A 25,122-nucleotide genomic window follows, 5' to 3' on the forward strand; every position below is an offset into this window, starting at 1 on the left:
GTTACATTTCGGCATTTCATCGATCATGAATTCGTTGCATCTACTTAGCCGGCTACTGGCTAATTTCTAAAACGATTTTAGTAAAATCGCATCATGCGATTAGTTTCAAGGTCTGTAGAGGCCTTTTAAGTTCCATAGGTCAATAGGGATGATGTCGATGATGACACATGTTGAATTTTATAACAAAATCTAGTAACATAGATAGCAAATGAAATCACAATAATGTAGATATTAAAATAATATATGGAAATAATACAAAAATACAGGACTTGAAAGTTTCAAAATTTAAGTAATTTTTTAACTTCCAAAAAGGAAAAAGTAAGGATACCATTCGTATCCTTACATTTTATCCAAAAAAAGATTGTATAACAACTTTATACATAAACGCAATATTTCACCGACAAAAACACAATTTTCTTGTTTTGTCCATAGATTCAAAATGGGCTTTGTGACCTTGACGTCACGTTCACTTATCGTTTTGTTAGGAGCGTTTCGCGAGTGAAGTACGAACTGTCTGACTTTGACTATCATTTCTGACTTTTGTATTGCGTTAATGCAGTGGGCCCCATATAGACATTTGATCCTAAAAATAAACCTGATCGATTGATCCCATTTATGAAAAAATTGTCATCTAGCCTATAGTAGTAAGACCATAATAATGCAGATTAGACCATATTTACACGACTGCCCAAAAAAGAGTGTAATATTTTCAGCGTTCATGTTTGTATATGTATGTGAGTTTTTATCTAAAATAATCCAATCCAAAAATCGATACTTTTACCTTGTTCTACTGCGTTACGTCTATTCTCCACTGTGTTTAGGTGCTATTATACTACACGAGGTGAGGATTCTATCATTAAATCGTAATAAAAACAAAAAGTTATTAAAGGTTTTATCAGAAAAAAACATTCACATTTAAACTTCCATTTATTTACTCAACATCATATTCCCTGTTTATTTGTGTAGCTAACATCAATACATAATTTAACTGCCTTTCGCAAACTCTTCTATTTCCAACCTTATATCTTCAACATAAAGTCCACCTTAGAAACGCAAAAGCGTCTAAGACCTTGCGAAAGTCAGTCGACATACAAAGTGATTATTTCAAAAATATCAATCAAAAACTATCTTTATATATCGTGTATAAGGTTCAATTTCAAATCATTGGACTTAGGCTTTCATAAGACAATTTTTTTTACAGGCCAATTTGAGCGTACACTGGCATCAGATTGAGATTTAATTATGATGTCATTAAGTTATCGTGCATTTCGCTCGTACTCGTCCGTACAATGTATTGGCGCAAGCGAGACGCAAGACCACTTAATGACATCTTTCAGATATATGTCAGTGTACGTTCGAATTGACCTGTTAGTTACTGTAAACTTAGTTAACATAGTTTTCGGGTTGTTTTTCTTTAATGAGTCAATCAAATTTTTAGTTTAGTTTATTGTCTCCTGGCTCACTCTACATTATTTTTGATCACAAAACTATTACTACAGTTAGGTCATACATTTGACATTTCATTAGAATGTTACCTAGAGATGAAAATTTGTTAAGAAACTATAGGTACCTTTGAGTTGTCTCCTGGGTCACGAAAAATTTGATTGATCCAAAAAAAATATGCAAAATAAAGGTCTCGCACGAGACGGATGTTGACAACTTACTTCTTGCGCGTGGGATTGGGTTTGTGATTTCCATCCCCAGATGAGGTAACTTTCCAAATTTAGAGTAGTCTTTTCTCGTTTTTACTACTATTACTTTTTATCCTAGAATTTTCCACCTGTTCTGTCCGAGATCTATATTTTTTTATTTGTGTAAGAATCCAGTTTCTTTCTGATGTCATATAATAAAAAAAAAAAAAAAACACAGACCTGTGCTTTTTTTAGGTGATAGCTACTTAATAGAATTGTGTGCTATAAAAGGTGTTAAAAAAAAACTATGGAAATTTAGAAATCATGGAGTAACTAAGTGAAGAAATTGACGCAAGTATCTTAGTTTTACTACAAAAATTGACAGTAACCAATAGTTTTAGGTAAAATTCAAGTTCTTAAAATTGTCTTCCAAATAATTTTGAATGTCTCACCAAGTAGAAAAGCAAATAAAGACGTTACAGGACTTTTGGAAGACTGTAATATCGTACAGTTTTTGGTATTATGGGGCACTACGGTCAAATGGGTTACCTCCCGAAATCTACTGAAATAATTATAATTACAATTACATACATATTTTTTAACAAAGATAATAATGAATGTGAAAGATTACGAATAAAAGGTATTATGCAACCGGATCTAAAATATCATATCATAAGAAATTAATAAATAAGTATTTTTTTTTGTTATTTAAGGTGTCTCCTGGCTGACACTAAAATTTAGTATAAGATTTGTCTTCTATAACATTTAGGTAAAAAAACTTCACAATATTTACCCAAGTATTTACCCACTGTACAACATACCCATTTTTTTCTTGCAAAAATAAATAAGTTACTTTGTTCTGTTTTAGAATATATTTTGTGCTATTCGTGCACTCTGTAAATAATGTATGTAATGTTTGTTTGTATTTCTCTATGTAAGTGAATTGTAATATTCTTTTGGAGAAATGTTCTTAAACCATAAACCATAGTATTTAAACTAGCTAATTTGATAGTTTTCGGAAGGTCACCAGTATACTAACATCGATATACGACATTTATCTTCTATTTCACACTGTTAGTAACCAACTGACATACTTGTCTAAACTTAATTTGTAAGTTTGTCAGCAAATTATCTGACAGTGGTCCCAGTCTACTTGCACAAACACAAACATTTAACATCGAACACCGATTTATTTTATCCAGTAGCAAAGAGAATTGATTGTAATAGAGAGGTAAAATATAAGAAAAAAAACGTGCCCCTTAGTTTGACATACTAAACAAATGGCGCTGTACTGTGCCATATCCGCATTCATGCATATTGCATGTTCACTTTTCGGATAGTATCTAAGTTTAGTTTTTAGTGCATAGCATAAATAAATGTTTAAAATGTAAAAATGAACGAATGAATGAATATAATTGTAAGAAAATTGTTGTGTACATTGTGATATATAAATAAATAAAAATGTTTTGCGGTCACTGAATGGTCAAACGTCAATTTTTGACAGTTACCGCAAAATGTATGGAGCTGTACAGCGCCATCTCGTTTACCTGTCAAATTCGAAGCACGAAATTGTCTTAGATTTTACGTATCTTACTCAATCAATGTATCTTTGGTAACAATAGTCTTAAGGGCATGTTTACACTAGAATTACTAGATCATATTCAAAATAGTGTATACTATTACTAGCCCGAAAATTCAAATCAATTAATAGCGTGCACAAAGATCGCAAATTAGTCCAAGTATAATTTTATGTTTTATGTAGAAAACACTTTCCATATCAAAAATTTTTCGTATATTTAGAAACTTTCAGTTCGTTCATAGGCCATTCGAAGTATAATAATCCCCTTTTTGACCGAAGCGAAATTAATTAAAAATATTCACTAGGAACGGTAAGCATGATAAAGATATTGAAAGGAGAGTGAGTGCTGGAAATCGCGTGAATGGGGCACTTAACGCTTTTATGAGCAGCCAGAAGGTGTCGCAAAGGGCACGGTTGGCTGTGCATAGAGGGGTGCTGGTACCTACACTGTTGTATGGTAGCGAAAGTTGGGTATGGCAGAAGAGGCATCAGAGCCAAGTGAATGCAGTGGAAATGAGAGCGTTGAGAAGTGTGTGTGGTGTGAGATTACAAGATAGAATTAGGAACAGTGTGATAAGGGAAAAGTGTGGACTGAGCGAAGATGTAGTGACAAAAATTGAGAAAGGTATGTTGAGATGGTTTGGACACGTGGAAAGAATGAGTGAAAGAAGGCTAACAAAGAGAGTGTATAAGGGAGAGGTAGAAACGGGAGTTGGAAGGGGCAGACCTCGGCGGACTTTCTCTGATCAGATCGGGGAAATCCTGAAGAAAGGCCAGGTTAAGAGCACCCTAAACCGGCGAGCGTGTATGAGGAATGTTATGAAAGTGAAGGAAGCGAAAGAGGTATGTCAGGATCGTAGCAAGTGGAAATCCGTGGTCTCTGCCTACCCCTCCGGGAAATAGGCGTGATTATATGTATGTATGTATGTATGTATGTTGACCGAAGCGTTAGCGAAGGTCTCCATTTTGACTCGGGCAAACTGATTTCGTATGCGTAGAGTAGAACCTACGCAATTCTCAACAGATTCTCGTGAAATTTTATGAGCAGGTTTAGTAGTTAGATAGAATTTTTCTTTCGTTTCGTTTTTTGGAAAATGTTCAAAACAGTGGAAATTGTCATTAGGGTCTAGGGCCTTACTTAAGACCATCGTGAGTACGCTGTGATAATGACTCAACGAAGTTTTTTTTTGTTTTAATGAAAAACAAAAAGCTTCATAAGCTTAAAAAATGATTTTAAGCTTATGAATGTATCGCGAGGTATTAAATATATTAATAACGGGTCACTCACGTCTTTTAAGTCGAAAACGCTCGACATGTTTCACTCCGTACCGAGGAGCGTCATCAGGAGCTTGCGTCGACGGTGACGGACCGGCTCAGGCGGCGAGGTCTACAGCTCAGAGCCACTAGTCATAATCTTGCTAATTATAAACCATGAGGTCGCTTATAGTTTGGTACTCCATTTATATGCCTCCTCTTCTTGCGTCAGGGCTTCGATAAATTGCCCTTGTACGTGAAAATGAACTCTATATCTTTAAACGTAAGATTGATTAGAGAACGACACTGCTCTCAGGTAACGATCGAATTTTAAAACAGCCATAAGTGTATAACAAATCAATCTAAAATACACTTAATGTCTCTAACCATAAGGTCGCTTATAGATATTTAGTGTTCCATTTACAAACAGCTTCAAACAAATCGAACTTCAAACTGCCACAAATGTGTAAATCAAGTCAATACAAAATGCAGTCAATATCTCTAACCATAAGGTCGCTTATAGGTCGGTACTCCGTTTATATGCCTCCTCTTCTTGCGTCAGGGCTTCGATAAATTGCCCTTGTACGTGAAAATTAACTCTATATCTTTAAACATAAGATTGATTAGAGAACGACAGTGCTCTTAGGTAATGGTCGAATTTAAAAACAGCCATAAGTGTATAAACCAAGTCAATCTAATATGCACTTAATAACCCTAACCATAAGGTCGCTTATAGATCATCAGTGTTCCATTTACAAACCTCATCTTCAAACAAATCGAACTTCAAACTGCCACAAATGTGTAAATCATGTCAATACAAAATGCACTCAATGGCTCTAACCATAAGGTCGCTTATAGGTCTTCAGTACTCCATTTATACGCCTCTTCTTCTTGCGCTCGCCTTTTACTCTGGTGTTCGAAGAAGCTTTTTTCGTAGCCATTGGAACGATCGACGCCGTCCCAGCGGTAACCGGGACGAATGTTGAAGCGGTTTGGCGGGAAACTGCCTTTGTAGGTGGGACGTTCTGAAATGAATATTATAGTTCAGTACATCGTTGTATTATGGTTATTATAGTTTTCTGAATCGTTGTATAATGAGTTCAGTTAGAAGTGTCAGAGCAACCCATTATAATTTTATCTATAATAAAGCACTAGTATAAAATCATCCAAGAATTAGACCACAGTAATTCCGGTCCGGGATTTCCCGGAATAACCCCGGGATTTTTTAAACTAAACTATTCATACCTGGAGGCAGTTCCCCTCGTTCTCTCTTCTTCTCTCTCATGTAAGCGAGCATAGGATCTCCCTCTCTCTCGATGTCTTTAAGCCTGCTTTCTAAATCTACGTCGTCCTTATGTCTGGCTAATGGCTTGGATGACTCGTGCACGAAATCTTGGACGCGGGATTCTTGGTCTTGAATTTGTTTCAGGCTGAAAGATAATTTTAATTAGATAATAGAATTCTTAGTAGTTAGGTAGTTTCCTTGTTGGAATTCAGATTAAAACGATATTTTTAGGGCTCCGTACCCAAAGGGTAATCGGGACCCTATTACTAAAACTCCGCTGTCCGTCGGTCTGTCACCAGGCTGACTGGCAGGCTGGCTGGGTGTCTCATGAATTGTGATAGCTAGACAGTTGAAATGTTCACAGATGATGTATTTCTGTTGCCGCTATAACAACATAATAAAAATTAAATTTGTACGGAACCTCGGTGGGCGAGTCCGACTCGCACTTGTCCGGTTTTTTTCAATATAAACTTACCCTCTGCTCCATTTTTTGTATTTTTCGTCAAGCTCCTTTTGCCTTTCTGCTTTTTCTTTCTGCTTCTGTCTCTCTTCTGATGTATCTCTTTTACCTAAATTCAGAAAAAAAACATTTCATTAAAAATTACTATGCAAATTATCCAAAATCAATGTCATATAATTATATAAAGTTCATGTAGAAAAAAAAAATTACGGAATATTAGGCAAAACTTTGCGTAGGTGGCGCCACTACCACAAACAGCCTTGATGCATCAATGTCATATGTATTCGTAACAAATAATCTGTAAAACTTGTCAAAAATCTGATTATGGCATAGTATAAATAAGTTAATCTATGGTTTACAGTTTGTGTTAGTGCTGCACTCTGGCGGCAGAACATTGCAGTAATACTCTCTATTGGTAGAGCGAAGGGCCGGTGTCCAAAGGAAGTAAGTTTGAATTATGATAGTGTAGGCGGATTTTTTCCGCAATTCCTTTAAATTACAAATCAAAAGCACGACTGTGTTGAATTTAATTATAGGCTATCTCACTCCTACAACTGATACGAATCTAATAACACCTCGTAGTCCTTATACATAATAATCCACATAAACTTTATTGTAGGTTGTATAGTCCATGCCAAAAAATTTGACAATCATACATAGATACATACGCTTGAAAAACAATAATCCTCCTTTGACAATCGGGTAAAAAGGTACCTAATAAAAGTCTAGTAGAATAGAAGTTACTTACTTTTCTAGAAACTACTTTAGCATTTCTCCCAGACACTTCATCATTCATCCTACTAAAGGCTTCCTCCTCTCCCCTCCTGAACGCTTCATTTCTGTGCCGCAATTGACTGCCATCTTGTAGTCCAGCTAACATTCCCTTACCATTCATTCACTCATTCAATCATTCATATCAAACGAAATGAAAAAGCTCTAAAGGCCTAGTAGAATAGACTACTTACTTAGGTACTTTTTCTAGAGACCACCTTAGCATTTCTCCCAAAAACTTCATCATGCATCCTACTAGAGGCTTCCTCCTCTCCTCCTGAACGGCATCTTGCCATCCGGCTAGCTTTCCTTCGAGCGTTCATTCACTCATTCAATCAGTCGTATCAGCCGAAAGATCACATTTGAAGGAAAAAAAAGGCTGTAAAAGTCTAATAAAATGTAAGTTACTCACTTTTCCTAGATACTACTGTAGCATTTCTCCCCGAGACTTCATCATTCATCCTACTAAAGGCTTCCTCCTCTCTCCTCCTGAACGCTTCATTCTCCTGCCTCAGTTGTCCGGCATCTTGTAGACCCGCTAGCTTCCCTTCGAGTGTCCGAGCCATTTTCTTGTGGGTTGGCGGTGGACTGTCATTCTTTCTTCGGGGTGGTGACTGGTCTGAGTCACTGTTTCTAGGGAAGAAAAAAAAAACAATTATGTATTAATACAATAGTTGTAATGTATATGCTAGAGGAAATACGGGTCCGCTTTTTAGCAACCTAATATTAAGAATTAAATGCTGATACTTGTTGAAATTTTCTCTGACTTTTTAATGAAAACAAGGCCGAAAATCAGTTTTCCTTCATTTAAAAGAAAGTGGTAAATATCAAATGATTACATTTACATTTGGTTAGGTCATGGTTGTTTAAGATCAAAGTCACTATTTGCTATATTAAATATATTAATAACGGGTCACTCACGTATTTAAAGTCGAAAACGCTAGACATGTTTCACTCTGTACCCGTTAGTCCGTCCGTCCGTGAGTGACCCGTTATTAATATGTCTGTGTCTCACAGAAGTTTTGTTATTAAAATTCGCTATTTTACTCTAGCAAGATGAATGTTAAATTCTTGTTGTTAGTTTATTCTAAAAAGGGTGCCAAAGAAATAAAACAGACAATCATGCTGCAAAACAAGAAATATTAACTTACCTTCTATTCTTAGTACCATTCTTTCTAGGTGGTGACAAGTCAGAATCTGAAGATTTTCTCCGTTTATCTTTATTCTTTTGTTTTCTTGGTGGTGACAAGTCAGAATCTGAACCCCTCCTTGGTGATTTCCTTTTCCTTTCATTCTTATCGTTCCTTCTTGGTGAGGTTGAACTGCGCGAGTGCTTGGCTTTTCTTTGTGGTGATCTTGAATATCTTTTTGGAGATTTTGAGCTTTTACTTGATTTTCTTTGCGGTGACATATCATAATCTTGTTCTTTCTCCCAGTCTCCCCAACGACTCGGTTTCCTTCTTTCTTTAGGTCTATTTTCCTTTTTCCTTGCCGGCGATTGATCGGAACCATACTTACTTTGATTCTTTCTTGGAGGCGATGCATCAGAGTCATAATCTTTCTGACCTTTTCTAGAAGACGATAAGTCTGATCTTTTTTGTTCTTTTTGAGATTTTCTTGGAGGTGACTGGTCAGAATCGTAATTAATCCTTTCTTGACCTCTTCTTGGGGGTGATTGGTCAGAATCATAATTCTTTCTACTTCTTTGGTCTTTCCTTCTTGGTGGTGACTCGTCAGAGTCATGACCTCTTCTCTTATCTCTTTTTTGACTATTTTTTCTAGGAGGAGACTGATCTGAATCATATTTTTTATCTTTTTGAGGTGAACTTTGCCTTGGTGGACTAATATCACTATCACTATTTTGAGCCTTTTTAGAACTCTTATCTTTGTTTTTATTCTTTGAGTTGTCTTTTTCTGATTCATCTTCGGAATCACTGTACATTTTCCCGAATACAAGTTCATTTTCCTTCTCTTTCTCTTTGATGTCCTTTTTTATTTCTTGTACTTGTAGTCTACTGTTGAAACCATCATCCTGAAATGGTTGAGATTCTGGTTAAAATAACATCAAATTTACAAAATGAAACAAATACTTTTTTCTTAGTATATGACATTTATTTCAGTTTATAATTTATATAGTAGTGTTTGTGTGTAAAAACAAATTAAAATATTTTCTGAAAAATAATTTAATTTGTTCTAATACTTAATAGCATCAAATTTACAATTAAAATAACAGTTATAGTGTGTAAGTTCAAGATTTTTGACTCATTTTGTAATAAGTTAAGGTATGCTTATATTTATGTCGTGTGTTTTACAATAGCATCAAAATTAACCGACTATTGTGATAAGGATTTGTATGACAGGGTCGACATAGGCCACATTTATAATATAACCACCTTTGACGCAGGTATTTTTATGCAAAAGCTGTTGGGTTGAAGTATTTCAAATACTGTAGCAACACAACAAGTATAATGTCTCTCAGTTTTATAACTGACCCATCCTTCATACTTTTTAGTATTTGTTGTTATAGCGACAACAGAAATACATCATCTGTATAAATTTCAACTATCTATTACGGTTCATGAGATACAGCCTGGTGACAGACAGACGGACAGAGGAGTCTTAGTAATAGGGTCCCGTTTTTACCCTTTGGGTACGGAACCCTAAAAAAGAATCAACATACCTGTGAAATAAAACTATAAAAACAGATTATATCGCGCATATCGAATTTATAATACATCCCACACACAACACACATTTATACGCTGTAAAGGGTTCGAAACGTCGGGATGTATTATAAATTTAATATACGCTATATAATACAACTAAAACAACTAACAAAATGAACACTAATAGACCTAATAGTATAAAAAAAAACAAGTGCAGTGATATACACGCATCAGCTTTCAGCTGCTAGTGTATTAAACAATAAAATATAATATAATATAATATAATCCATTTTCATAGTTTTATTTCATGAGTAACTATCGCGGTAACCGAAGACAATATTAATCAACATACCTGATTAACAACTTTCCACTTGGAACTAGTCTTAAACTGCTCCATCTTCTGCACCTCCTCGGGCCTCTCATCGATGATGCCGGCGATCTGCGGGGCATCCTCACCCCCGTCCAAAATAAACTCATCACCATCTAGCGGACGGAGCTTCGACAAGTCTATGTCATCATCAATTAATTTGATCCTGTAGATAATGTTTTAAGTTAAGTCAAGATTATGCTATTCATTACTTATTTTAAGTACAATCTTAAACAGTTACTCATAACCGAAAAACCAGTTTTTAATAAGCAAGTGAACACATTTAGTGAATTTATAGTGAGTTAACCTGTTTTGTATAAACCAGTGAACTCTCTCTCTCTCTCTGTCTCTTTCTTAGTTCGGTATTGTTACATATGTTCTTTTTTTGTTTTTAATTTTTTATTTCAGGTTTTCCTGAGTTCCCTTAAAACCAGTGCTGTGTATAGACAGGATGCCACTGGCATCCGATTTGGTGCATCTGTAATTAAACTAAATAATCACATTGTTGTTTTTATGCCAAATAAATAGTTTTCTGTTGTATTCTATCGGTCTCATTGGAAGATCAGCACTGGAAGCCACAAGCAACATGCTGAGATGAGGCCATTTCGTGGCACTTAATTCTTAATCGATGTTTTCTTTTATATTTTGTACTGTCTCGTTTGTTTATGCTTACGGAATATATCTGACGGAATTACGAGTAACGATGATATATCAACATGGGCAAACTTTACGAGATTTCTTATAAAATAACTGACGTAAGTGCTATTTGATGCAGTCAACTTTATACGTCAACCCTAATAAACAATTTATTCAAGTAAAAAAATTAATTACGTCTAATTTTTTCCTTAAAAGGGAAGAAACTTGTTTTTGAGGTTATGCCTTTAAAGTCGAACTGTATACTAACAAATGTTCACTTTTATACAGACAAACGCTTTTGAACGACTTAATAATAGTATAAATTCCATTATAAAGAATAATTGTGTAACATATATTCGAGAAAATAGAAAATAAACTTGGAAGAATTACGTTCATTTACCCTTTGCCTTTCATGACTTTTTTCTTCTTTTTCTTTTTGTCACCCGACGAGCCAGTTAAATATTTCTGTAAATAAGCTTTCTGGTCGATCTTAGCAGCCATTTTTTTCCACTTATTCAAGTCAAAAATAGTTTGTAAAATAAAATGAATTACAGTTTCACAACAAGCGATCAACAACGAACACTTGACGTAGTTGACGTTTCGTTTGCATTTGACGTTTTGACATCGGTTTAGTGACGTGCGCGTAAATGTAATAAACCGGTAAATTACTTTATTACCGATTAACCGAAAAGAATTTGTAAATAGGAAATATTACGCGAAACTCTGCGCAGGGGGCGCCACTACCACAATCTAAGGGTCTACTGCGAAACAAAAAAATCGAAATTTCGTTATCTAACATCTCTGTCACTCTTTGCATATTCGAGCGATAACGCGAGCATTTCCTTTCCCGGTAGGTCCTCTGTAAACAAACCGCCTTGATGCATCAATGTCATATTTTATTATCTCTGAAAACTTGTTAAAAACCTGTTAAAGGTACAATATGTATAAGTTACTCTATGGTTTACTAAAAAGGCTAGTGCTGCACTCTGGTGGCTGGTGGCAGAACATTGTGTTGTGTTGTTGTGTAGTAATATCCCCTATTAATCATTTTCTTGTGAAACATAAATTTAATTTTTAAATATTTTTTTATATACAATGAGCAAAACACAAACTTACGATAAAGTAAAAGAGGTTTTAAATTTACCTCCGACGTTTCGAGAATGGCGTTGTCCCCGTGGTGTCGGAGAAGACCCGAGACTCCGAGACCACGGGGACAAAGCCGACCTCGAAACGTCGGAGGTAAATTTAAAACTTATTTTACGCGATTAAGTCCCGTCGTTGTGAATAGCAATGAGTAAAAATCGTGAAGTATATAATATGTAAATCGCACTAAAATAATATAATGTTCTCAATATAAATACCATTCAGCGGTACCTTCCAGTGGTACAATGGAAGTAAGGAGCTCTTGCTATTTTGGAACTGTGACAAGTGATAGAATATTAGGGCTAAAGTCGAGTCTAGATCCGAGTTGAAACCGGTGTAAGCCAGGTTGGTTTCTATCTTTATATAAATAAAATATTTTAGTACGAAAGGATCAAATATTTAAAATAATTTTATCGTAGAGAATTTTATTAAAATTAATTTGAGGAAAAGACTATTTTGGCAGAAAAGTGTAATGGTTTTAGAAATCATAAATATATAAATATTATTATATAGGTAGTATATGATAAAAAATGATTATTTATTAATTTTTTTCTGATATTTATTTTAAACATTTTCGTCTTTACAGGGCAGGCCTCTGTTATGTGATAACTGACCTATCTTTACTAAATTACTTTTACTCTGTCTAAATTTAGTCTGCCTAAACTAACATTGCTTCGATTTGAATATAACAAAGAGAGGAGTGTCATTATAAGTTGTCACATTCCCACACTTGGAGGGTTAGATTGGTCCGACAAAGATAAGACAAAGATAGTTTAATATTCAAGTCGACTTTACATTACTCTACAAGTAACCCCCCCCACCCCACCTGAATAATAAGCGGTTACCGTATCTTATGGATGCTCGGAACTCCAAGAGAGTCATATGCACGTTACCAATCTTTTATGTCCTTATAATGTGTGGTTTTACTTGTCAGTTCCATTTGGGAACAAACAAACGCAAAGGGTTCCCTAATGGTCACCTAATGGAAAATCCAGAGGTGTCACATGCGTGTTTCTGGTCATTAATACAAGAACTTTTGAAGTTCGATGGTCTAATTTGGTTAACATGATTTACTATCTTCTTTTAACACATTGAGTCCCGGGAGCCCACTCGGCGGGTTCTGTGTTCGTAGTCGCTTTCCTACACAAAGCGGGAAAACGCTGGGATCGGCTACGAGCGTAGCGCTACAATAACGTTGGCAGTGAATGCGTTAGCAGAAAACGTAGGTTAAAAAAAAAGACCACAAAGGTTGCTGCAACATCGCCTTTATTGGCATTTTATTTGCTATTTAAATAAAATTCCTGCATCCATGAGTACTTGAGCGCCGTCTGTTAACTAATTAATATTTGTTTAATTGCTGTCATCCGCGAAGTCGTCCTGACTGTTGCTTTTGCTGAATAGGGATTTCTGGAAGTAAAGAAAAAAAATAATTTTAACTTTCACGATTTTTACACATTGTAGTCCAATGTCTCCTTTTCAGCTTGGGCAACAAATTTTCGTATGTCCGGCCGGATGTTCTCTGCAAATCGTATTTCTCTCGTTTCGTTTTTTGTAAAATGTTCTAAATGGCGGATATTGGCAAGGATTTAAGTGCCAGTATGGCAATTAAGACCATTGTGAGTTCGCTGTGATAATGACTCAACGACGTATTTTTAAAACTATGAAAACGGATTATATCGCGTATATTGAATTTATAATACATCCCGACGTTTCGAACTCTTTACAGCTGTAAAGCCGTTTTCATAGTTTTATTTCATGAGTAACTATCGCGGTAACCGAAGACAATATGAAGTATTTTTAGTTTTACATTTTTTGAGCTTATGAAGCTTATCGCGAGGTCTACAGCTCACAAAGCCACTTTAAGTTATTATCGACAAACAAAACGGTGAGTATAGGGACTGTGCGCGTTGGACGGTCTGCCATCTTGTGGCCTGAATCGGAACCATAAACATGTACATCATATGTACATTGACACTTCACGCCAACGCAAGTGCTACCATCTTGTGGGCTACTTTGGAAGCATAAACTACACATTTACGCCTCGCGCCAAAAATCTGACGTCTCCTGTGCTGCCCCTACAGTTTATGCACGCTCCCTATATGGTGCATAAATAAACTATAAAATTTAACATACCTTAAAGCTTCTAGGCTTCCAAGATTTGTAGGGCTGAAATTCAAAGGTGTTTTATTAGGTTTTGTGACAATTGCGGCAGTTGTTATTTTCTTGTCAATCAATAAAGTAACATAAATATTTATTCTTAATAGATTTTTACTACCTATAATATTTCGAGTCACTTTGATCTGGTCTCGTCTTAATGACGAATATTGTTTAGACTCTGTCTAACTGTGGACCCATTTGAATAGAACAAAGTGAGGCAGTGTCATTACAAACGACATATTTTCATAAAAAAATAACATTGCTGCCATGCAGAGTTAGCTTGGTCCAAATCTACCTATAATATTAATAATTATTTTCATTAAAATGTTAAACATACCGAGTAATCTGATTTGTAGGAGTTAAAGTAAGGCTGCAAAAAGTAATAAATAATGGGTTAGGTTAGGTTAGACAGTAGAGTAGACCAAGCTAAGTTGGCAGCGATTTTGATAGTCCAGACTGTACAGGTGTTATTAAAACGTCATAATTTAGGGATAGAGATAGAGATCTTTATTTGCATACCATGCAGTATGTTACATACTAGGTACATAATGGACCCTGGAAGGGTATGGCAAAACATGTTATTCACTATAATATATACTATTTATTTGTATTACTAATTCTCTAAATTACAATTCTAACCAAGTAACAAACATTTTTTAAAGAAGTATGACGTTTAAAATAGCCCGTGCATAGTCTGGGCTATCAAAATCGCTGCTAACTTAGCTTGGTCTAACTTATTAAAGTTAGACCAAGCTAGTTAGTTAGTATGTATTAACATTGCATAGGGATGTAATTCAAAACCGGTTATTAAATGTTTCTGAAACCGGTTTATCCTGCATAATTTGAATATTGGGTATGAAGTATATCATGAAATTATGTACAGGTTGATTTCAGGTTGAGGGGTGAATATGTAGGTCATACTGAGTAACTTTTACTATTGAGCCCACTCCGAAATCACAAAAAAACCGGCCAAGTGAAAGTCGGACTCGCGCACCGAGGGTTCCGTACTTTTCAGTATTTGTTGTTATAGCGGCAGCATAAAATACATCATCTGTGAAAATTTCAACTGTCTAGCTATCACGGTTCATGAGATACAGCCTGGTGACAGACAGACAGACAGACGGACAGCGAAATCTTAGTAATAGGGTCCCGTTTTTACCCTTAGGGTACGGAACCCCAAAAAAATCAGCTGTTAGTAAACACTGACATGATTCGCCGAAATGTATGAACTTACAGATTTTTTTTACGTTTTCGGGGTTGACCCCATAGTAAAATTAGTATATTCACGCTTCAGAGTGTGGTCAGAGTCAGATTCTCTCTTTTCTCAATAATTTTAACTACGTTTTCCTATACATTAACGCACCTTAAAATCGTTGTTCGATTTGAAATAGGGCTTAAGGGAAAACTATTAATTTATATAGGCAGTAAGTACTATATCCGCGCTCCGGGTCATCCCTGGTGCAAAGGCTGTCCATTGCTATTCAACGCGGTAACATAACGAGTGAGAGTGAGTAAGAAGAGTGCCCACCCTTGCACCGGGGGTTGAGCGGGGATAGGGTTACCAGATACAAGTTTTGAATAAACTGTCAAAAATCCTGATTTGCGGATGTTTCGTTTGAGTTAAGATATTTTAATTAATAACCAACTTATTGATTAGGTTAGTTGATCTCATTTGTATTTTTTTAACATTGTTTAAATTTGTTTTGGATTAATGATTAATGTAAATAAAACGGTACAATAGATGACGTCTGGTAACCCTAAGCGGGGAGAACTCTTTCAATAGTTTTATATTGTACAAGCAAAAGAAAAAGCTTATAACTTAAATAATATCCTATATCACGTTACCAGCTAAAATGGACTGCAGAGACTGAAGACAATGAAAAATTTTTTTTTTTACATACTTGATATTCTGATGATGAGCTCTCGTCAGATTTATATGAGTCGAAGGGCTGAAATTAAAGAGTATTGTGTATACTTTAAAAGTGCCTACACGATCTAGCTACACTAAGACCTAACTCCGTATACCTACTAGAGTTAGGACTAAGCTAAGTTAACAGCGATTTTGATAGTCCAGACTGTGCAAGTGTTATTTGAAACGTCTAACTTCTATGAAATTATGATGTTTAAATAACCCCTGCGCAGTCTGTGATATCAAAATCGCTGCCAACTTGCCTTGGTCTAAATATTATCTCCAAATCTATTTAATAATGCGATATGGACTTTTATGTGTATCTAGAAATAATTTAAAGTTGTCACTGACACATTTTTATATATTTTACCTGTTTAACCGCTTTTTATTTGTATGAAATTTCGGTTTTAAACCGGTTTTCCCGTACAATTAAAAACCGGTTTGCATTCCCTAATTAAAACTACATTATTCTTAGTTTGTGCAATAAAGTTTAAATAAATAAATATTAACCTGGAACTTTGATTTAAACGAGCCTGAGCTGTAGCTGCTGGGGACCTAAAACAGAATGATAAAAGCTATTTATGCAACAAGTGCGGAAATCATCTTTACGCACGTGTATCATAGAATGGTGTACGAGTAAATAAAAAAACATATCATGGCAAATAAGTTTAATTATTAAAAAATTGAAAACAAAAAGCACTAGTGCGGAAAAGTGCTCTTTGCCGCACTAGTGCGAGAAAGTAGCACCATATGTACTGTAAAAAAAAAATTGAAAACAAAAAGCACTAGTGCGGAAAAGTAGTACTTTCCGCATGATATGGCTCCGTAGAAAACGCACTTTTCGAGCACATGCATTGTAAAGTTAAATAACCGCCCAAGTGCGAGTCAGACTCGCACGCGAAGGGTTTCGTACCATTACGGAAAAACGGCAAAAAATCACGTTTGCTGCATAAGAGCACCACTTAAATATTTAGTATTTGTTGTTATAGCGGCAACAGAAATACATCATCTGTGAAAGTCTCAACTGTCTAGCTATCACGGTTCATGAGATACAGCCTGGTGACAGACAGACAGACGGACAGTGGAGTCTTAGTAATAGGGTACCGTTTTTACCCTTTGGGTACGTAACCCTAAAATCGTATTCTATGCATAGACATAGACATAGACATAATTTATTGGTAATAAGATCAGGTCACAATTTTTTAACTTATTTCTACACATCTGCATCACCTACGTTTGATTTATATCACTATAATAAATATTTTTTTATTAAACAATTCAAAACATGATTAACGTCTATTAGATAATAGACGAATGATGCATTATTATTATTTTTAAACTTTATTGCACAGTAAGAATATACAGTGACAAAAGGCGGACTTAATGCTACACGGCATTCATTATCAATTTATCATTGATTATCTGAATTCAGGTAGGAGTGGTAGGACTTACATTTCCGCTTGGCGAATAGACGAAATAATTCTGTAAAGTATGAACGACTTGTTGAGATTAAATAGCTTACATGAACGGTTTTGGTCTAAAACCGATTGTGTACCTAAGCTTATATTATATATTAGGATGCTTATTCTGATTATACAACAGGTAATGAATTTCTTCTTCTTCTTCTTCTTTTAAAATTATGGCTTCAGCCCAGTGGGACTATTTCGCCAGTATCAAGGTATTGAGAGGTTTACAAACGACAAAAATTGTACGGTTGTACAAGACAGTGTACGGTGATTTGTTAGCTCTTGTAAATCGATAGCTAGTCTTTACAAGAAGCACGTGGACTACCGGCCGTTGACTCCAAGATGGTGGTTAAACGCGCTTCAAAATTAATTCTCCATTCACTGCACACTACCACATTAGTTTACTGTATAATAAGCTATCGATATTACACTTTAAACAATATTAATAAGCAAAAAACAAAGTAATTAATCACGATGCTAACTATCAAGATGGCGCTCGAACCGGAAGACCGGTAATGAATTTCATCTGGATATGTTATGAATATGATCTGTCAGTGTCAAAAGTGACGTTTCTGTTGATAATCAAATAAATACTCTTACCAGGATTGAACCTGGGACCTTCTGCTTTGAAAGTTACAAATTGTAACCATCAGGGGCTCTACCGGTAGGCTTAATAGGCTGTAGTTTTATTTCTACATTTTAATTTTAAGCACTTTTGCTAAAATGGATGTCTTTTAGGTTTTTGTATATTGAAGGGCAGTTTAAATCTGTACTTAAGCAATTTTTACACACCTTGTTGTTATTCGCCCGGTATGACTGAAAGAAATACTATTTTCATAATCATAGTAAACTTTTAATAAATAATATTTAGAAGCAAACCAATATTGTGTGTTTATTTATTTATTACTTAAAATAATTTATTACTAAGACAAGACTGATAATATTTTAATATTTGAATACCTTATCCGGAGGATACTGTTGAAATTATTGAAATATTCTTCATTATTGTGCATGTCATAAGCTACGCAATTCAATTTAAATTTACGTGCGAGGAAACCAATAAAATGAAAAAAAAAAAAAAAAAATAATTAAAGCACAGATTCATGTATAGAGAAATAATTAATGTTTTGATATATTAAACATTTCACAATTAATAACTCACATATGAGAAGTGGAGAGACTGTAATAGAAATAAATGAATGAGTATTAAATATTATCTCATTAAATCTACGAGTATATTACAAACTTTTTGAAACTACGATGGTTTTTTAACATTAAAATTACTATTATCTTGCAAAAACTTATCGTGTATATTCGTTTTAATAAGATCCAGACATTTCAGGACTGTTTATAATGCCATTTACTCATTCCACACATCGTGAGTTACTCATTCAAACAAAATACACATGATTAATATGCCTTTTATAAGAGTAATATAGTAAGGTTTTTACTTAAAATAATTACTTATATAATTTTACAAGACAATTGTTTTTATTAAAAGATATTATAATGTGTGTTAAGCTACAAAAATACTTTTTAATATAAGTAATTTTAAATATTTACCCCTAGGTTGTGGGTTCTCGTGAATTTCTGAAAGTAAAAATTACTGGCTTTTAAATGATTATTTAACTCCAACTTTTTAAACAGTATTTTAATATCTTGTATCTACAGTATTCCATATGATTGCATTATGTTGTATTTAAAAGTGCCATTTATTTATACAAAATATCTAAGAACGTTTATTTACAAAAGTGCAAATCTTTGGGTTACATATTATTGTGTCTTTAAATTTTATAAAAACTAGAAATTCATATTAAAAACTGCTTGACGCGACTATATGTGACGTTTTCAACCAAAAGGTACCACATTGTCGCTTGTCGATAAGGTTGATTTCAAATTAATGCTATATGGAAATAGCGCCTTATTGACAACCGACAATAAGTACCCTTTTGATTGAGAATGGCACATATATAAAAATCAGAAAAAAGTCATTTCATAAACGTGAAAAATTCTTAAAAGAAATGTTTTCATTGCACTTACGTTGAACTTCTTTGATGACGGGGTCTGTTAAAAAAAAAAACAAAATATCTGAGTATTTATACTTATACGTATGTTTTTGAGATACGAAATAGTTGACGCTTCAAAAGTAAATTTAGGGTTTAGGCACTTACGTAATCTACTTTCAAAACCTGCAAGGTATGAAAAAAAAAACAGTGAATATTTACGACCAAGACAAAAAATACTCTTATTGAAAAATAAAAATATTGTAAACACTGATTTGAATGTTATAAAATAATCAACTCAATCTAATAAATAACTTACACCCTGGCCTTCGTATTTCTGAAAACAAAAATGATTAAATTAAACATTTATCATAACGAAATACATGAAATAATTTTTTTTTAATTCAAAGATATTATTCACTCCTGATAATTTTTTGTTATAATACACGGTGGCTAAAAAATAAGTGCATTCCAGTTGCTAGGGAGGTTTTGGGATTATACTCGGCAACTTTTACCATGGGAACAACCCCAAAATCGCGAAAAAAATTTGACTGTTTCATACATTTTTTTTGTCTGGTCCATTTTCTGGGAGGGTAATTTTTTTTCGCGATTTCGTGATTGGTCCCAAAGTAAAAGTTGCTCAGTATAATCCCAAAACCTTCCTGGCAAAGGAAATACACTTATTTTTTAGCCACCCTGTATATAAGTTAAGATTAAAAATAATATGAGTTGTTATAACAGGATGTTGATTTTAATTTAACAATTTGTGACGTTTTCAACCAAAAGGTACCACATTATCGCTTGTCGATAAGGTTGATTTCAAATTAATGCTAAATGGAAATAGCGCCTTACTGACAACCGACAATAAGTACCCTTTTGATTGAGAGTGGCACATTTGTTGTTTTTGAACTGGATACGATCTTGACGACCGTTTTAGTGATTGGCGTTCGTTTTATGTACGACTTATTGGAATTCGTCGTATCAAAATAATAAGTTATTAAATCTGTATCTGGCTCTAGGTAGGTACTTACATCATTGAGGTAGTCCAAATAAGAAGATAGTTCAGCTACGCGCTGTCTCGACTATAATGAAATACAAATGCTTTATTATTATTATTCCTTATTCAAATCCATACTATTATAACTCAATCTGTCTGTTACATATTCACGACTTAACTGCGGAATCAAGTAAAATTTAGGAGACTTTGTACTAAACTAAGTACTTTCATTGCCCTGGGGGTAGAAAGAATTGATAGAAACTGAACGAATCTTTCGCGGGCAGAGCCGCAGAAATAGCATAGAATGCCTATTTTTCACATAAACTTATATTAAAGCAAAAGTACGTAAAAATTAAATACCTTGTAACTTCTCTGAAACGGTAGAAAAAGATTGTAAAATTACCGGTTTTAGTAAAACAACACCGGTTTTGGTTAACGCTTGCAAGTTTGGCATTACATTTACTACTTCGTAATTTTACAATTATACTACTTATATTGACCCGGATATAGACCGTGATCCTTAATCCCGTGAATATCGGGAGCTCAAAAACAATACAAAAGGTAATCACGGTCTATATCCCTGTCAATATAAGTCTAGTGAAATTAACCGTGAATCAGTCAAAACTTTTACAATTATAGTCTAGTCACCAATTATGTCATTTCAGGCATGTTTTATCGTACAATGTGACTAGAGTTGACCAGATTTAATCACACTTGAGTGTAACTGTAAACATATTGGTAGAAAAACCGGTTATGAACATAAATTTATGATAAACCGGTTTAAATTTTCAACTGTACAATCAAATAATGTTAATACTACTCTTTTAAATGGTATTTAGTTTAACACTGACTTACTTCGACATGAGAACTGCTACTGTCTGATCGTGACTAGAAAATAACAATAAATTAGTTAAAGAGGGCCGTTTTATTGTTATCAGACATTGAAAATCCTTCTTTACTTTAAAATGATGGCTAAATGCTGTATGCAAGACTGCTTAAGATAAGTTTTTTTTTCGAAAGTCTTTTGACAAGCTTTATCGCGGACTGGACTTTATTTTAATTCGAAATTTTGGGTCAAAAGTGCAGGGAATCGAGATGAGGGTATGAAAACCAGGTGGACATAGTGGACGCGTGTTGCTGATATGATGAAAAAGCCGGTCAATGTGTTAAACTCCGGTTAAAGAACTGTTGGAGAAGGGGTTTAATTAAACGAACAATGGCTGTGAAGATATTTGAAGAATATTATGGCCAAAAGTGGTATTAAAATTTTATGATTAGTTTGTTTTTAAGTTGTTGTGACATGAGTGACATGACACGTTCGCAGTGCATCTTGTATACACCAATAAGTGCGAGCGAGGTGCCTGATGACATGACTCATAGTGAATTTCGGCTTATACAGGATTTGGCTTGTATACGATAAGATAGTAAATAAATGAATGTCGCGGAAAAAAGGTAGCAATAATACTATAAAAGGTCAAACCAAGTTGTCAGTAAATAAGAACAAATAAAACTATACTCATCCTATTCTTTTGGGTGTTACTACTAGTATAAGACAAAGATAGTATGGATTCTCTCTGTATGTCTGAAATGAGACAGTCCTTTGACAAACTATAAAAACTTACTTCATAGGTTGAATTTTCATCGTCATCTTCTCTATCGCTATGGGATCGTTTGCTGCTGCTTGATCGTGAGTAACTCTGTAAAAAAGTACTTGTGTAAAAAATAGCCTAGTCCTATTGTTTGGCTTCGTATCTTTAAATACCTACATACGATACAAGGATACATAGATGTACGATACAAGGAAAAACGCATAGGCATCAATTACGATTTTTTATAACTAACAAACTAAGACTTATATGGACCGTAAGTCTGTTTACTTTTTGTATTGTTTTCGAGCTCCCGATATTTCGACGCAGTTACATGCATCTTGTTCACGGTGTCGATATAAGTCTAGTGAAACTAACCGTGAATCATTCAAAACTGTTAGAACAAACTAAGTTCAGCATTGGTAAGTGTTATTTATTTCTGGGTGGTATCAATTTAGATATAATAAGGAAAAACCTAGACGTCCTAATTTAACTACCACAGTGCACGCAATAATAGTGTAATCAGGTTGCCTAATGTTAATACTAGTGTTTTCAATGTTAATTATTTTAACACTGTACTGTCTGATCGTGACTAGAAAATAACAATAAATTAATTAATGAGGGCCGGACTCGGACTCAAGATCGTAGCAAAACATGACGAAAACCTTAATAGATTGTTAAATCAGACCAGAAATCATGTTGTCAAATTTGGCCTAGTGTTAGTCAAGGCCAATTTTTATTTGGGTAAATAGCCTAAGAGCGAATTATTTTGATATGAGAAAAGTGTTGAGTAATTTTGTTTTTGGCTTTCCCGCTGTTTAAAAAAAATTACACGTGATATCTTCTTGATCACCTCCCCCCAACCTCCATGTTATCATTCGTGATATTTGACCACCACACCCCATAAACGATCACGTGATTTTTGAATGAGCCCCAAGAAAAGCATAATATAGTGTTTTTTAATCTGTGGGTCGCGACCCCCTGGTCGCGAAGCATTCGCGAAGCCTCTACCGGCAGTCATGAAGCAATACATAAGCGAAACATTTTGTACAGTCGCCATCAGATATATCGGAGCGGCCGAGGGACTCAAAAATATCTGAACACACACCTAGCGCCATGACCAGGGCTCGGAACCGGTTTTAAAAAAAAACCCTGAAATAGGCCAATATTTTGAATTATTCTATGCTCATTATGTAGGACGGAATCACGTATTTAGAAAACAATTTTGCATTATTAAAATGTCCCATTAAAAATGAAATTATAAACAAAAGAACGAAAAAGAACGTAATAATAACGGTATTTTTGTATGGAGCAAATACCGGTTTCCGACCCCTGGCCATGACAATAGAGGCGTGTTCAGATATTTGTGAGCAACTCGGCCGCTCCGATATATCTGATGGCGACTGTACATACTAAGGGGGTCGCGTCATGAAAAAGGTTGAAAAACACTGCCTTAATAGATTGTTAAATCAGAATCGGCCTCCTAGCCTGACAAACTGTTTCCAATTAATATATCGGTCTTGGTACAGAACTAGAGCAAGCTGACTTTTTGCGTGTATTTTTTTCTATAACGATTTTATTCGTTATTACTGTTATTAAGTTTACTTTAAAAACGAATAACATAAACATCTTCCAGATGGTTCTGTCGCGTCATGGCTACGGTTCTACGCCTGAATGTTTTGATTTCATTGCAAAAATATTTGAAAACTATTTTACATAGTTTGCCAGTTAAAAATAATACATTACGGTAAAATTAGGGTATAGGTACTTTTTCTAATTGCAGAAATTTGGCTCCATATAACGACTATTACTGGTTGATTACTTAGTCATTGGGAATACAGGCTACGAAATAACTTTTTAATTAAATATAATAAATGACTTACTTCGTCATCGTCGTCGTCATCATCATCTTCTCGGTCGCTGTTAGACCTCCCATATTTCTAATACAATTAAATGCTATGTAAAAAGGGTAATCATATTTTATAAAGACGAATGAAGTTTGTAAAGATTACCTATACAGGATGGCAAAATGGCAAATTTGACTGTTTCATACATTTTGGCTAGTCCATTTTCTATGGAAGAGTAAATATTTTTTTCGCGATTTCGCGGTTAGTCCCATAGTAAAAGTTACTCAGTATAATCCCAAAAACTCCCTGGCAACGGGAATGCACTTGTTTTTTAGCCATCCTGTATAAATATATTCAGCACGCACGAGACCTATTACATTTAGCAACTCGTAAGGTTGACGTATTTAAAACCAATAAATGACATACGGAAAATAAATACATAGACACGCAGATAAATAAAAGCTATTCATCTGTTCTATAAAAATAAGGATTCAAGAGCCTAAAACCAGCTGGGCTGTACTAAAACTATTTAGCTCTATTAATTATTAGATAATTTATTTTATATTTTTGGGAACAGAATTTAGCCATAATTTAAATCGGAGTAAGGCCGAAATTAATTTTAGGTGACATAATACGTATAAAATATAACTAGGAAATGTAAACCCGTAAAGTTTTTTATTTAAATTACCGGTATTTCTCATACTACTTAAATATTTACCGGTTTCATTTGCTATTGGCCTCTTTTAGCTTTTACACTTTGAGTCACGACACGATTTTGTCGTCACGACACAGCGGGGGACCAAAATGTTTAAGATTGTATGGAGTCGCCTCTATACTGTCGTGGACGTAAACGGTAAATCGTGGACGATATCGTCGACGATAGTATAATAGCGACTTCATATAATCTCATACACTTCGGTCCCACGCTGAGTGTGTCGTGCCGATAAATCGTGTCATGACATAAAGGCGGCCATTAATTACAAAGATATACTTACTTCATAAATCGAGTTATCATCATCATCATCCTCCCTGTCGCTTGATCTCTGCAAATTAAATAATGGTACCTACGAAAAATAATATTAGATTTGTATAATAACATTAATAACATTTTCACATGCTATTTTTTCCACCGGCCCCAACTATGAGCCTTAGCCAATTGTACTTAAGACGAAAGGGGACAACTGCAGTCCCATTTGCCCTGTCCCATTTTCCTTCCTGAATATTAACATTGTAGAAAATATTTTTAAACAGTTAAATGTAAATAACCCACAGCTATGCCCCTTTGTTTAATTTATTCAATTTTTAATTATTATTAGAGTTAGGAGCATTTAAAAATGTGTACGGAATTATTTTTCGCTCCTAACT

General features: G+C 34.6%; 1 protein-coding gene and 2 long non-coding RNA genes across 4 annotated transcripts; all 3 read right to left on the minus strand.

Annotated features, from left to right (window-relative positions):
* Positions 1 to 908: 908 nt before the first annotated feature.
* On the minus strand, positions 909 to 11,231 carry LOC134751881 (BUD13 homolog). The gene is made up of 7 exons (XM_063687425.1): positions 11,050 to 11,231; positions 9,999 to 10,179; positions 8,132 to 9,012; positions 7,393 to 7,613; positions 6,225 to 6,318; positions 5,710 to 5,894; positions 909 to 5,489 (listed from the first exon to the last, which is right to left on the minus strand). The coding sequence occupies exons 1-7, from the start codon at positions 11,148 to 11,150 to the stop codon at positions 5,317 to 5,319; spliced, it is 1,836 nt and encodes a 611-aa protein (XP_063543495.1). The 5' UTR covers positions 11,151 to 11,231; the 3' UTR covers positions 909 to 5,316.
* An 8,268-nt stretch (positions 11,232 to 19,499) lies between these two features.
* On the minus strand, positions 19,500 to 21,212 carry LOC134751721 (uncharacterized). Of its 2 annotated transcripts, none has more exons than XR_010128683.1 (4): positions 21,180 to 21,212; positions 20,359 to 20,409; positions 19,647 to 19,664; positions 19,500 to 19,513 (listed from the first exon to the last, which is right to left on the minus strand). It is a non-coding gene; the product is annotated as an uncharacterized LOC134751721 (long non-coding RNA). The 2 variants fall into 2 exon arrangements; XR_010128682.1 differs by lacking the exon at positions 21,180 to 21,212 and adding an exon at positions 20,685 to 20,764.
* A 746-nt stretch (positions 21,213 to 21,958) lies between these two features.
* Positions 21,959 to 24,807, minus strand: LOC134751749 (uncharacterized). The gene is made up of 3 exons (XR_010128685.1): positions 24,753 to 24,807; positions 23,794 to 23,850; positions 21,959 to 22,021 (listed from the first exon to the last, which is right to left on the minus strand). It is a non-coding gene; the product is annotated as an uncharacterized LOC134751749 (long non-coding RNA).
* Between the last annotated feature and the right edge of the window lie 315 nt (positions 24,808 to 25,122).

Source organism: Cydia strobilella, chromosome 23, assembly GCF_947568885.1.
Source record: "Cydia strobilella chromosome 23, ilCydStro3.1, whole genome shotgun sequence".
NCBI classification, from domain to species: domain Eukaryota; kingdom Metazoa; phylum Arthropoda; class Insecta; order Lepidoptera; family Tortricidae; genus Cydia; species Cydia strobilella.

Coding starts and splice junctions, on each gene's coding strand:
- LOC134751881 (XM_063687425.1), bottom strand. CDS start 11,150: ATGGCTGCTAAGATCGACCAGAAAGCTTATTTACAGAAATATTTAACT. Junction 10,180..11,049: donor AAAGTCATGAAAGGCAAAGG/GTAAATGAACGT, acceptor CATTATCTACAG/GATCAAATTAATTGATGATG. Junction 9,013..9,998: donor AGTGGAAAGTTGTTAATCAG/GTATGTTGATTA, acceptor CAACCATTTCAG/GATGATGGTTTCAACAGTAG.